Below are 14,634 nucleotides of genomic sequence, written 5' to 3'. Positions count from 1 at the left end.
TCAATTCACAATATTATATATTATTATACTCAAAGCTCACAAGCTGCTTTGACCTTAAACTAGACTACTTACAAAATTTTTTTATTACTATGTGTAAATTTCTTTCGTTTCCATTTACTCATAATTTGATGGGTACTTGAAATCGGTTATCTCGTGCATATTTTCCTTGATACTTCTGATACTGACGAATCTGCTTAGAATACTTGGTCCACCGGCTTTATCGTTGGTACCACTCATTCTAGCACCACCGAACCATTGTTGACCAACGACAGCACCAGTACATTTGTCATTGATGTAGAAGTTACCTGCACTGAATCTTAGTTTCTCGGATGCGTAGACGATGGCGTCACGGTCTCTGGCAAATACGGCACCAGTTAGACCATATTGACCTGTTTCGTTGATCGTATCACACATACTCTCAAATTCCATGTCATTGTATTCGTATACTGTAACGATTGGTCCGAAGAACTCAGTGGTCATGAATTTGTGCTGAGGATTTGTGGTTTTGATGATAGTTGGACCGATGAACCAACCGACGCTCTTATCATATTGTCCACCGTAGACAATCTCAAGTTCAGGATCATTCTTGGCTTCTTCAATAGCATTTGCCAGCTTATTAAAGCTTTGTTCATGAATAACAGGGCCCATAAAGCCATGCAAGTTACCACCACCAATGTTACTGGCCGAGGTGTTTACAGGTATGACCTTATTATTGGTCAATGTACCAACCATGTCCTTCAAGAACTCCTCACTCTTAGATTTTGGTAAGTACAGTCTTGAAGTGGCAGAACATTTCTGACCTTGGAATTCAAAGACACCTCTAATGGTGTTAAATACTGCATTTGGAAGGTTTGCGGATGGATGGATCAAATGGAAATTCTTACCACCAGTCTCACCGACGATACGTGGATAATCCCTATATTTATTTTCTACTACACCATTTTGGATCTTACCGTACAATTGTTTGAATACATCCGTTGATCCAGTGAAATGCAATGCTGCAAAATCTTTGTCAGCTAAAACCTCATTAGTGATGGCTACTGGTTCACCTGGAACGAAGTTTACAACACCCTTTGGGAGGCCTGCCTCTTCAAGCACGGTCAACAATAGGTAATTTGACAATGCGGCAGATTGAGATGGCTTCCATACAACTGTGTTACCCATTAGAGCTGGTGCACCAATCAAATTGGCTGCGATAGCTGTGAAGTTGAATGGAGAGACAGCGTAGACAAACCCTTCTAATGGTCTGTACTCAGCTCTGTTCCAAACACCGGGAACAGATTCAACAGGTTGAGTGGCATATAACTCATTAGCATACTTGATATTGAACCTGAAGAAATCAGACAATTCAGTGATACAGTCAATTTCAGCTTGATACACGTTCTTACCTTGACCCAACATAGTGGCAGCTAACATGTCATAACGGTACTTGGTAGAAATCAAATCGGCAGCCTTCATGAATATGGCAGCCCTGTCATAGAAGGGAGTCTTGTACCATTTCTCCTTAGCCTCTTTAGCGGCCTGAATTGCTTGTTTAACGTCTTCTTTATTAGCCTGGGCAACATTTGCCAAGATTTGCTGGTGGTTGGCAGGGTTCGTCTGTGTAAAAGTCTTTCTCCCACCCTCATCAGCGTAGATACGCTCACCATTGATCACCAAGGGAACCTCCAATGAAGAACTCTTAAACTTCATAAGAGATGCTCGTAGCAAATCCCAGTCCTTGCTGTCCGCATCCTTATTGAATGGCTTCACAGCCTCATTAGTAACGTGTTTTGGAATGGAAAATGTTGCAAGCTGAGCAACATTCCTCCTAGCAACTGTCCTCAAGACAGATCCCTTAATTGTAATTCTCTGTGCACTAAGCATAACAATTCTTTCTTTTTAAACCTCTCTAGTTATAAATATACTATCTTATATGAATAGAACAAAGTTAAATTTATTTATGGAAGTACAGATAGTATGCTTGTCAACCAATACTTCATATATACATATATATATTCACTCATGCTGAATGTATGAGTCGCACTTAGAACCCATCTAATCTATGTTTTTCGGGGAACCATCCCCGAAAGGACTCTTTCCCCCGGTGAAGCCATTTTTTATTTTCAACACTCGTACTGGAGGAAAAAGGCTATATTGGAGTCCTATGGACTTGTATTTATCATATCAATGTCCTTTCATATTGTTCTATTAAATAGCTACTATTATATAATAATATTATCACAGTATATATGCTTCGCATTTCTTTTTTTTTTTTTTGGATATCTTAACCTTTGCAAAATGCTTTTATTTTGCAATCAATGCAGTGGATGTAGGTTCTTTTTGTTGATGCAATTCTAATTGTTTGATTCTGTCTTCTAGACGACGGCCATAGTAACTACGTGCTCTTGCGAACCCCAGTAGGAAGTTTGTACTGAAGCACCAGACGGTACAACCCAGTATGATCACGGAGAGAGTTTTCCATCCCATAGGCTCGATGAATGAGTTCACGATGTCACCGATGATCTTAGCTGTCAATGATGACCTTGCTTTAAACAAGATATCGTTGTTACGGTTCATGCACTCTCTCCATGACCTACACTGGTCTATCAAGGCCGGTAATTGGGAATCTCTGTCACATTTATTCTCGTAGAATTGCATCTTACACTGGTTCGATTCGAGTTCAAATTCGTGTCTTTTCTGAGACCATATTGCTTTTACATCCAACCTTAAAGCATGGATGAATGCCATGATCATGAAGCACAGGATACCTAAAGTAATCGTGTTCAAGAATAGTTGTAAGTACGAAGTTACTGCATAGCAATATTTTGATGCTGGTCGTGATCTTGATGACCAAGGGTCAGGCAGAGAATATATACTCTTGTTTTGATATTCATCATATAGTAAAGCTGCATGATGTATATTATTATCATTGTTGTCGTTATTTGGGTTGGAATGTATTAGTTCGTTATTCATAAAATGGTGCATGTTGGGGTAAAAATGATTATGTGTATTAATTGAAACATGTATAGGTTGGTTATTCTGAGCTCTTGACCGTAGTTCCTGTTTGATATTCTCAGCATTAATTAACATCCCACTATTGTCCACAGGATCTTCACGTTTAATCTCTTCGACAGGTATATCCTCTGCACTAGCTCTCCTACTAGATGATCTTACTGACGTAGGAGGTGCCATCAAGTGATCAGACTTTGTTGCTGCTGCAATTCCTAAAGTAGTCGGAGAGAGCAATGCTTTGATCACACTGCGTTTATCAATCGAGTGTTCCGTTGAAGTATCATCTTCATGGTCACTTTTCTTTGCATCTTCTGCCTCTTCTTCTTCAACTATTTCCTCTAGCAAATCATTATCATTAGCTGGATTATCGAGCGTTATATTTTCAAGCGCAGCTATCTCTTCTGTTATTTCCTCCTCTTCTTCCTTATTATCGACAGTTTCTCTCCTAGCCTCGGTCTCACTCTCACAAGAATTATCCGGCGTGGTACCCTCATAGCAATCACCTTCACCATCTATATCCATCTCTTCTTGCAACATTTCTATGTGAAACGCGTTTCGAAGAGGGGAGGGGCTCACTGGAACGTGAGGCATAAATTTACACATCAAATCATGAGGTAGCTCATTGATACTCAGCTGAGATAGCATCACATCATCATCATCATTAATGGTCAAACTGCCAAAATTATCCATCATTTATCAAAAGTTATCTATCTTATTATATTGTTGTTATTGTTATTGTTATTGTTATTGTTATTGTTTTTATTATTCTATATATTTGCCTTCCGCGTCGTTATTGTCCTTATAACAGCTTCTCCTATGTCCTAAGTCTTCACTCTTTCATCGCCTCCATAAATACTATCTATTAATAGCGTAATACTTATACTTATATTAGATTTGTGTTTATTATAGCAATTCCAAAATTTTTTTTGTTATGAATACAAAAATGTACCTACCGAACCACTACGGTTGTTTCTGTGAGGTTGTTTTTCTTACTCTCCACCACAGAAACACCCGTACCGAGGGTTAATTTCCTTTTTGTACTCCAATAATAGATCACGTGATATATTGTATATATTAAATATATTATCATTCTAGGTGTTTAGCTATGATAACTGATCTAGAAATTGCTCGAATGTGATATCTTCCGAATGTATTTTCTTGGCATTGTTGTTGGAGATTGGTATGAGCTTGTTCTTGAAGTAGCGGTCCTGGCCGGTGCCTGGTTTCGTGCGTATTAGAGGGATTAGTGCCAAGTCATCTACTTCTCTGTGTTTGTGCCAGTTGTCTATCTTCATTCGTAATGCGAGGCTATCTACGCGATCCGACTCTCTAATGATAAACATGTTCCCGGCATCGATGCCTAACATGGCGTTATCATCATCGTAAAGGTCGGCCGAGAGCTCTATCTCCTCCACTTCAGGAACAGAGGCGCTTACCCTAAGTACTCGGGGCTTTATCATCAGTAGGACCTTTTCAATGCAGGAATAGGCAACTTCATGAGATATTGTGATACGTTGGTCCGGGGATATGTTCCGGACATCCATGATTCCAAATCTTAGCAAGTTATATAGTAGAAATAAAAATTGCCTGTCCTCTTTCCTTTTCTTACCCTTGGCTATTTTCCTCAGCACGGTATTGTACTTCCCTGTAGTGTTTCTGGAATAACACCTTTCATTCATATTGTTCCATGCTATTTCTTTCGCTAGTCCAGCTAAAAGAATACCGCTATCAGTATCAGCAGTTCTCTCACCGGTTATCAGGGCATTGCTGACATTACATATTCGTTTATTGTCCCTGTTAAACTCTAGCACTACCTGGACCATGTAATTTGTCAACCTATGATTGGTGATCTTAAACTTAATAGGAAGTGAAACATTATTTTTGTTAACTAAGTAATTCCAACTCATGGGAACAGCAGTACTGGTCTTATATTCAATACCTTCAGAGGTATGTACTCTTAGCTTGACATTATGTATCGAGTTACTCTCCTTAATAATAATGCACTTCTCTAACGTGTCGTCAATAATTGAGTCACTAAAGGAGTCAAATTGTCTTAAAATTGATGATTTTCTTATCATTGGAGACATCTCGTATATTCCAACTTGATTTAGTGAAGCAAATACAAATGTGTATCTGACTGTACTTTCTGCACTAGCTAGAAACTGGTAAAATCTGAAGGCATCCTCAAAATACTTGGATTTCCTGCTCTCAAGTTCGTTGAAGTTCCTAATGGTGTTTCTGACATCTCTCGAGATAACTTTACCAGGCCCGATAGTACATGGGCCAGATAAGAAAGACATGACTTGGTAATTAAGTTTCTTAGACTCACATAGAACCGATGCCAAAAACAGGGCGAAACCAGTAGCCCTCTTAGCTCTTTTCTTCTTGTTCTTAACGTAAGATGTTGGTTTTAAACCAATAAGTTGCATGGTGAAATGGTCCCGATAGCTGTGCAGGACACTTGTGCCATCCAGCAGCTTCGTGAAATATTTTGCATCGAGGTGCTTTAGTGCATAGCTAACCCTAAATTGGTCTACCAGGATAGATACCGTCTTATCCCTACCATGAACTTTCACAGTACCGTCTGCATGAATAGAGATTAATAACACAGGAGTTTCATCAAGCTGGTCCATACAGTCCAGGATCTTCTTCTTCAACTCTCCAAACTCAGGCTCATTACATATCGTGTCCACAATTACAATTCGGGCCTCCAACGGCGAATTGACCTCTTTAACACAGTATGAGTATTCACTGCTCTTGGCATCCTCATCAGCATCAGCACCGAATGTAGCTATATTGCAGATTGGACACGGATTCCCACTACGAAACCTCCCACGGCACTTAGAACAAACCTCAATATCATCGACATCAACAACATCAACATCTTTAGACCCAAAGGGCTCGTAGACACTATACAATACGTTAGAGTCGCCGTCAAGGTCATACAACTTCTCCCCTGGTGCCAGCCAGTTCTGAGAAAGGTACAGCCCCATTCTTTTCTTGCCTTCTTTTTGACAACCTCCCACCAACGACTATGATACCAATTCATCAACCCAAAATAAATAAGAATGACGTTTATTGAATGGCATCATTAACCTAAAATATTGGCTCGAGGCCTTATTTGGCACATTCATGCACTGCAGATCATTGCATTTCATCGTTTGTACGGCTGGTTCTGTGCATAATGGACAGCTCACGGCTAAAAATCATTAATTCATGAAAAATTGACAGCAAGTGAAAAAAAAAATTAACAAATCAACAAAAAGTAGTCAAGGGCATCGCATGGGCCAAACTGGGTATTTTGATAATAGTTGAGTATATCAACTAATTGAACATCAGCAAGGATAATAACAAAATGGATTTTTTGCTTCGTCCTATAGGGGGAGGTGATTCTGGTTCGAGTTCGGTTACCGTCTTAAAACCTCAACCTAGTCTGGTAATCAAGTCTAAGATAGTTAATGTGGATGACAGGCCTCGTAATTTGCCCTCATTAGAGGCTGATCGTAAGGTATTCATAAATTTGTGCCATGACGACAATGCACCTAAACCTGATATACCCTTTGATGCAAACATCGTTTACCCAATGATCATGAATAACAAATGGGAGATTCCAATTGTCACATCATCTTTCCGAGTTGACCACGATAAGAAAGGACAAGAATGTTATGTGGTAGATTGTTGTGTTAATTCTGAGTGTCTAGAGTGGATTGCTAAGGACTATCAACTGAAGGATATCCTCGTGGAATGGTGTCTCGAAGCTGCTGAGTTGAGGGAAACGGTGGAAATCTCTAGAGATAGTATTGCATTTCCGAAAATGAAGAAGAAAGGTGATTCCATACCGGATCTTGAAGTCTTTTCAGAAGAACTCGACAACAACTACATGAATGATATGATTGAAAAGGATTCCAACTCTGAACCAACGAGTATATTAAAGGCTAGAAGAGACCTATTGATTCAGGAAGAAGAAATGTCTATTGACAATAGTCCTCTTGGAGAGCAATTGCCCCCATTATTCCCTGGTCAGACCACAAGGAAGAAAAGTCTAATCGAAGAAATTGATGATTTATCTATACAGGAGAAACCCAAACCAAGTGAGAAAGTACGAAAGTCGCCAATAAGTTATGATGTGACAATGCGAAAAGTTACTACATCAGACAAATTTAAACTTCGCATAGACATCAAGATCGAGCCTGTAGAGAGTTCTCTCGACCTCAATCTCTCATACGACTCAACCAATAATGATTTAGTATTGAGAAATCTAAACATTCACATATGTGAGGAAAAAATATTAAAGATTCCTCTACCTAACATTTTCGACCGCAATAAGGTGCTTAATAATGCAGACATATATTTTGTCAAAAATAAGAAGACAGTAACAATATTAATATAGTCTTATAACTGTTATAAATATACTTAACTGATAACATAAAATATTACATTTACATGGATTATCGTAGACCTCATTATTAATAGAAAGTTGTGCGAAATATTCTTATACAAGAGATTAAAATGCTCTCTTACAAGAGATTTCTTTATAGAGATACAGAAATAGTGAGAAAGTAGAAGAATAATAGTAGGAAGATTTAATAAAAAAAATAGTCTAAAATTCAGTTTTGTTGCTGCAAACTACATGTACTAGCTACAGTTGGAAAAGCGAGATTGTCTTTGTGAGCAACATATTCGCTGACATCATATCCAAGAACATCCTGAACTCTATCAACTGGTAGACCTTTAATCTTATTAAGTTCTAAACTAGTAAAGTTACATCTAGCTCTACCAACAAACTCTAATGGAGCATCCGGGTCCAGCTTACCGTTTGGTAATCTCTTTCCAACTTTGATATCAACACATTCCAGTTCATGGAAAGATCCTTTTACCTCTATAACATCCTTTGGCAAAAGTCCATTTTCCTGGTCAACCTCACTCATTTCTTTCTCCTCCTCTGAGACATATGGTTCAGCATCAGATTCTTCATCACCTGATTGATTTGTTATGTTATTGTAAGCGTCCTCATCAATAATCAGGACACCTTTAGTAACTAATCCATGAAGAATCCAAAATTCTCTATTTTTCAAGTGATGATCCAAATCTTTTGCTAAGAAAACTGTATGGAGTGGGACATTTTTTTCTTTTATTTCTGCTAGTTCTGCATCCTGCAAATCAAGAAGGTCTTCTTCACTTTTTGGAGGCGATATCAGACCCCCTTCTCTGTATGGATGATTTTTCAAGTCCACAACCGATGGTTCTACACTAGGTGATCTTGAATCACTGTATAGAACTTTCTTTGGATATTTATCCAAGTAATCCACAATCTTTTTTACATTGGAAGGTGTATCACTCTTCATGATAATTGTATTTACGCCAGCGTTTGTAGCTAAATCTGCAGCAATTAATTTTGTTCTCATACCACCTGTACCAACACTTGAACCAGCATCAGCATTGCTTGTGTCAACACCTGGTACACCTTGATCCATATTTGGAACGATAACAATAGGCTTAGCATCTGGATTCGTTCTTGGGTTTTCAGTGTACAAACAATCGACATCAGTTAGCAAAAACAAGTGATCAGCAGAAACCAAGGCAGCAGTGATAGCAGATAGGGTGTCATTGTCACCAAATTTTATTTCACTAATGGACAAAGTATCATTCTCATTAACGATAGGAACCACACCCATTTCCAATAATTGGTTAATGGTATTTTGAGCGTTCTTATATTGGGTCCATCCTAAAATATCATTCCTAGTGATTAAAATCTGAGCGATCTTTTCACCATACTGTTGGAATAACATGCTCCATCTGCCAATCAATCTTCCTTGACCAATAGCAGCAATAGCCTGAATAGCGGCTAAGTCGGTTGGCTTTTTTTCCATTTCCATGGCATTAAGACCAACAGCTATACCACCACTCGAAACAATAACAACTTTGTGGCCTTGTCTCTTTAATTGAATAACTACCTCGACAACCTGAGTCATAACCGATAGTTTTGGCTCACGGGTTTTTTCATCGACCAGCGAAGAAGTACCTAGTTTAATCACTATAGTTTGGGGAGTCATATTTTCTATTAGTTATATCTTTATCTTTTGTTTATAATTTTTTTTATCCGTTAGTGAAGAAATATGACAGAGTATTGCTCTTTATATTAATTTCTATTTTATACTAGGTATGAATGAAGTACCATATAATGAAGGTAAAAAAAGATTTGGGTTTTCTCGGAGAGTATCTATCTTCCGTCTAATTATTCTATCTTTCAAATCAGAATTACGATGGACTTATGAGTAAAAGATGGTAAGTACAAAAATAGTAATGAAAATGAAGGGTCCTCAAAGTCATATCATATTATTTTTCTATTCCTTTCATCCATATATATACTTTTTTCTTTTCAATATATGTTCTTTTATTTAGTCAAAATTATTCATATTTTATTTCTATTTTTTCCAGTTTTTATTTCATCCAATTGTTAAACAGTACAAATAATGGAAAAAAAAAAGAAACACTTAGCCCACACGTTTAAGTTACTGCTACAACCCTCTATTGTAATAGAATAAATCAAATAAACACGTCTGAAATGTCTAAATTACTAGTGAGAACTAATTCCAGAACCTTGAAACCCTTTAACTGACAGACCCCAGTACGAAAACCCTCTTACTACCGGTACAACATTAAGTTTACCTATCGCTTTTGGAACTGTATACCTTAGACTCAGACTAACATGGCGTTAATCATGTTTCTCTGGTTTCCTTTTTTCTTTTTTAGAAAAATTTTCGCATTAATTAACTGCCCCCCCGCGTCAAGCTGTACAAATACCCGCACAGATCCCAAATACGTCATTATTGATTTATTTTTATTAAATAAAAGGAATTTTGGGCTTCTAGAAGCTCGGGACGGCGATGTTCTCTGCTTTTTTATAGCAGAAAAAAGTGGGACCCAGAAAGTGTCGTAGCAAATGGCGTGAGTATTTGGAGCCTCGAGCATAGAAAGTAGCGTATCCAAAGGGAGAAAGCTGTTTCTAAGGAAAAAAGAAATATGGTGGGGTACGACAGTTTCTGTGTAATGTGGGGGTTCAATAGTAAGTGCTGAGCTATGCTGGGCTAGTGCTGGATAACAAATATTCCAAAAAGGACAACCTGACCTAGTAAGATGCTTTATGACTGAGAAGAAAAGAAAATTTAAGAGTGTTTAGACATACACTCCCTTAATTTAGAAGTCACAGACGGGATAGAAGTATATGTGTTAGGGGATGCTGGAAAATTTTTTTTTATAATGTTCAGAAAATAAATAAAAAAAAAAGCAACTAATTCTTTTGTTCGCCTTGTAAAGCCTTTTTCTTTGAAATGCTATGGGCCCCTCCTTTAATTGCGGTATTTGTTCAAAAGTCTTATGCCACCCCCGCGTTCCAACCCTATTCGTTTCTGCCAATCAGCGGGGTATTATTATCCCTGTACAGAATAGGAGAGGTCTATATGGCTTTGATTTGCTATTTTTCAATACGTTTTCATATTTCCTTATTTGGAATATACCAATTCTATACATCAACAATCAACACATCGATTGAAGTAGTACAATACCCGGTCCTTTAATATCAACAGATGTAGGTTTCCAATAGCTAGAAATTACGTCATAGTAGCGGTTCAACCAGTAGTGTCCTTTTGTAATGATATTAGTATTCAATTGTGGTTTTAGTTTAAGTTCCTCAGTATGCTGTACTGTACAAGATCGTTCCATTCCCAATAGAGAATTATTAAAGACTGTGATTACGTCTTCTTTATCAAGTTTAATCTGTTGTATTGGTCCGATGTTACTCTTAAACCCAATAATACCATATCCGAGGACATTTGTAAGTTTGAGATGCTTGTTCTCATGTATTGGCGTTCTTCTCACTTCGCCATTATAGTATAAAACAGTTGCACCTGCATTGGCGTTTAAGGTTATTCCTGCCGTATAGTCTTCTAATTTTATAAATTGAACATGTGAGGTAGGTACCGCGGTATCCGCAACTAGGTTCATAGCCCGCGAATTCGATTCAAGTCTTGGTAAATTGGTTTTATTATCTACAACTCTCAATAAAGGTTCAATTGTTGGCACCTCTGAAGCCGTTGATACATCAATCAAAGAAATGTTATTGATGTTGCCATGTATGGTAGTATTCCTTGGCAACTTAAAGAGTACGCTCGATCGAGGTAACTTTTCCATCTCTGGAATCTCAATGAATGGACCTGATCCATTTCCTAGCTTCTTTTCGAATAGATGACCGGTAAGGTTGGACTCCCTAATCTGACTTACGGAGGTTAGTCTCCTCACTTGTAAACCTTTACATATACAAAAACCTCTAGACCTAATCATAACTACACTGCTCCCTCTTAGTCCAATTCAAATACATTATACTCTACAAGATAAGTAATCCTTACAGATAACAATTTTATAATAAAAGAAATATCCTTTGAAATCATCTCTTTCTTGTTTTGTTTTCCTGGTTTTTGCTTTTCCCCAGTCCCCCGTCTCAACGCGAGCAGGAAAAGAGTGATGATTGGATCAATGAATTGGTATAGGCCATGAATCCTTTATAGAATTGGTTAATAGTACACCTTATATCAATATCGTAAGCATACTAACATCCTCTTAAAACAGTATATGGGAGATAAAAAAAAATAAGGAACTTTGAAGGTTTATTTATTAATGCAAACGCCCAAAATAAAACAAGATAGTATATTTACGCTAGGTTAAATAAATTATAAATGACATGGGATGCTTCAGCTGAGTTCATTAAATCATTAAAGTTTATCAATAATACAAGTCGAAGACATCATCGATTGTAGTTTCGTTGATGAATCCTTCAGAAGTGTCTGTCATATCAACGGTTTTGATTTTTGACTTAAAGATAACTTCGTTCATCAGTTTTTCAGAGAGCGACTCTACAATATGAAATAATTTCCGATAATCTTCAGTGTCAACATCAAAAATTCTTGCACTTATAAACGTTTTCCACCTATTGTCCAAATCCTCCCTCTTAATTGATGACCCTTTCATGAATCTGATCATTAACGTTATTTTTCGAGTTAGAGCGTTAGCATCCATATCATTATCATCGCAGCGTACTGAATATTCCTTCAACAAGATATTAAGCTTTTGCATGACTTCGCATAATTTATCTAGTATTCTTTTGCTAATATCCATCTTTTGATTTATACCAGAAAGCCCAGATTCGTTGCCATCTAAGTCAGCCTCTGCCTTGGTGAGAACATCTTCTGCTGATTCATGTAGTATCAAAAACCGTTCATGTATAGCAAACAAAACAGAAAATGCAATCTCAATTGATTTCAATGATTTCTTTAGATAGAAATATTCGTAATGTGATAAACGGTTATCAAAGCGATGAGGAGGTGAATGGATTAAAATTTCTTTAATGTACTTCATTAAGTTTTCAAACATATCAAAGTACTCAAAAGATAGCAAAGCCTGTTCAGCCTCTACACCCAGAATTTTGAAGTATTCTGTTACAAGAAGCGATGTATTTCCCAGCAACCATTTATCATGATCATTCAAAAGGAACAAAGGAGTATCGATGTGTTCTAACTTCTCAGTAGTCATCGAGTTTTCTATCTTTTTTTCCAATGCATCAATTTCTAGAGAGGTCAGTTTAACATCTCTTATCATCAAGTATTCCATAAGATCTGAAACATTTTCGTAGAGGTTACTATTCTTTTTTAGTAATTTATCAGATATTTTGGTTGTATTTGCATTTAGGCTCCTTGAATAAATGGGTAAGGAACCATGATACAATTTTCTATCACAGTAGGCTCTTAGGAGAATATTCCAGATCAACTTCTCACCATTGTTACCTTCATTATCTTCAAGGTGGTTTATCCCTAATACTCTAGCCAAATGTATATCTTCATCATTATCCAAACTCTTGAATTTTTGTTCAAAGATAGAAATTGAAGTATAGAATTTTTTGAGAACATAAAATTTTAAAAGTATTAATGACTGAGTCGAATGATTTCTAAATTTTAACTCATCTTCAATCACATTAATGTTATTAAAAAGTCCGTTAATGTTTTCTTTTAAAATTTCAATAGAGGTTTTTTCTGACCTACTTAGATCATTTACCGAAGATACTAACGATTCATACGATATTAACATAATAAGGGAAAGAATTCCTAAGGAGCTTAGAGTATCAAGGCTGACATCTTTAGTTGAGAATATTTCCTCTTTCTTCAAGGTGGATGTAGCATACCCCAGGACCTCTTCTTTTGTGAATAATTCAAAATATTTCTTCGGCAGTAATGAACTGAAAAAAACATCTATGATGTTCTTTACTTTATTCAGAGAAGGTAGAGATATAGAAAACATGTTCTCTGCTGTAATAGTCAAACTAGACTTTTTCTCCATAATTTTTCTTTTCAAATTAGTTCTTTGTTCTTCATTCATAGCAGCAAATATACTAACAAAATAGGAATGGAATGCATTGTCTAAACTGCGTAAAAAGGAAGGCGCAAATAATGAGTTGTGGACTTCTGACATCGGCAGTATATCAGATGGCTGGTGTAACTGATAATCAAAGATGGGGCGTAACAGATATTCATTGTCTTCAAATTCTTCCTCGTCGTTTTCAGCTACTTCAATATCATGAACGTCATTGCCCACCCCATTACTAGACCCATCAACTTGCTCTATCTTTCTTTTATTCGATATTTCAAACGTCCCCTTTGTGGATATTAAGCCTTGATGACAGGCATAACTTTTTAAATCTATCAATCTGTCCTTTATATATTCGATCTCCTTTTCTAACACTTCTTCTTGTGTCATAGTGGTAGTCATTAAGTCATACTCTGCAGATTCTTCTTTCCAATTGAAGAAATAGTTAGATCTAAATGGACCAACTCTCAATTTATCATATGAGACAGGTGGCTCTATACTGTCTGGATTATGAGCATTAAACAGTTGTAACGCAGTCTGGTACTCTCTAACTTTCTCGACAGAAGAAAGGTCTGGGTCAATCCTCATTCTGTGCCCATTACTTCCATCATTAGCCGATATTAACGAATTTCTATACCCAGCCTTAGATTTACCCACTGGTCTATATCCTTCTGCACTTGATCCACCGTTATTCAACTTATTAGAGGCCATACTCAAGGGGGGCGGCATAACGACATCGCTTGGCGTGCCACCTGGGACCTGTGGATAGAAACAATCTGTTTTACCCTGTTTCATACAGTTACCACATATAGGCTTCCCTCTATCACAACCAATCTTACGCCTTCTACATTGTTGACAAGCAGGAGGTTTCTTAACTTTCTTGGTCAGCACTGCCTGATACGTAACCTGTTCCGACATTTCTAATCTCAAAACTTAAACTATGTCAAAAAAAGTACCAATATAATACAATTCGGTCGTTGTAGCCTCTGTCTCAATATCTCTCTATAGCGTACTATTTTCACCTTAACCGAAATCCAAACAACGCGAACGGCTTTTAAAAAAAAATGAAAACAAAGGGTATATTAATTCCTTTACTGCGATAACCGGATATCAATCTACCAAATATACTGCTCTTACTGTTAAAGTATTTAATACTATAACAGTTGGGGTGCGACTAATACTTAAATTCCTCTTTCTCTTTCTCTTCCATTTCTTTCTTCAAACTCA

General features: G+C 37.1%; 7 protein-coding genes across 7 annotated transcripts; 1 reads left to right on the top strand and 6 right to left on the bottom strand.

The window, feature by feature from the left end:
• Positions 1-114: 114 nt before the first annotated feature.
• PUT2 (1-pyrroline-5-carboxylate dehydrogenase) lies at positions 115-1,866 on the bottom strand (the record flags this gene model as incomplete). Its single annotated transcript, XM_071052962.1, has 1 exon — positions 115-1,866. The coding sequence occupies one exon, from the start codon at positions 1,864-1,866 to the stop codon at positions 115-117; it is 1,752 nt and encodes a 583-aa protein (XP_070911212.1).
• A 420-nt stretch (positions 1,867-2,286) lies between these two features.
• On the bottom strand, positions 2,287-3,684 carry BRL1 (Brl1p; the record flags this gene model as incomplete). Its single annotated transcript, XM_071052961.1, has 1 exon — positions 2,287-3,684. One exon carries the CDS (start codon positions 3,682-3,684, stop codon positions 2,287-2,289), a length of 1,398 nt encoding a protein of 465 aa, XP_070911211.1.
• Positions 3,685-4,097: 413 nt separating this feature from the next.
• Positions 4,098-5,987, bottom strand: NEL1 (GTPase-activating protein NEL1; the record flags this gene model as incomplete). The annotated part of the gene is made up of 1 exon (XM_071052960.1): positions 4,098-5,987. The coding sequence occupies one exon, from the start codon at positions 5,985-5,987 to the stop codon at positions 4,098-4,100; it is 1,890 nt and encodes a 629-aa protein (XP_070911210.1).
• A 362-nt stretch (positions 5,988-6,349) lies between these two features.
• Positions 6,350-7,384, top strand: PIH1 (Pih1p; the record flags this gene model as incomplete). Its single annotated transcript, XM_071052959.1, has 1 exon — positions 6,350-7,384. One exon carries the CDS (start codon positions 6,350-6,352, stop codon positions 7,382-7,384), a length of 1,035 nt encoding a protein of 344 aa, XP_070911209.1.
• A 217-nt stretch (positions 7,385-7,601) lies between these two features.
• RNJ42_02793 (putative glutamate 5-kinase) lies at positions 7,602-9,047 on the bottom strand (the record flags this gene model as incomplete). Its single annotated transcript, XM_071052958.1, has 1 exon — positions 7,602-9,047. One exon carries the CDS (start codon positions 9,045-9,047, stop codon positions 7,602-7,604), a length of 1,446 nt encoding a protein of 481 aa, XP_070911208.1.
• A 1,483-nt stretch (positions 9,048-10,530) lies between these two features.
• RNJ42_02792 (uncharacterized protein) lies at positions 10,531-11,334 on the bottom strand (the record flags this gene model as incomplete). Its single annotated transcript, XM_071052957.1, has 1 exon — positions 10,531-11,334. The coding sequence occupies one exon, from the start codon at positions 11,332-11,334 to the stop codon at positions 10,531-10,533; it is 804 nt and encodes a 267-aa protein (XP_070911207.1).
• Positions 11,335-11,772: 438 nt separating this feature from the next.
• On the bottom strand, positions 11,773-14,325 carry RSC30 (Rsc30p; the record flags this gene model as incomplete). The annotated part of the gene is made up of 1 exon (XM_071052956.1): positions 11,773-14,325. One exon carries the CDS (start codon positions 14,323-14,325, stop codon positions 11,773-11,775), a length of 2,553 nt encoding a protein of 850 aa, XP_070911206.1.
• Positions 14,326-14,634: the final 309 nt, after the last annotated feature.

The sequence above is a fragment of the Nakaseomyces bracarensis genome (assembly GCF_045282275.1).
Source record: "Nakaseomyces bracarensis strain CBM3 chromosome Unknown Scaff10_0, whole genome shotgun sequence".
NCBI lineage: Eukaryota > Fungi > Ascomycota > Saccharomycetes > Saccharomycetales > Saccharomycetaceae > Nakaseomyces > Nakaseomyces bracarensis.
This window is presented reverse-complemented; position numbering and strand designations above follow the sequence as displayed.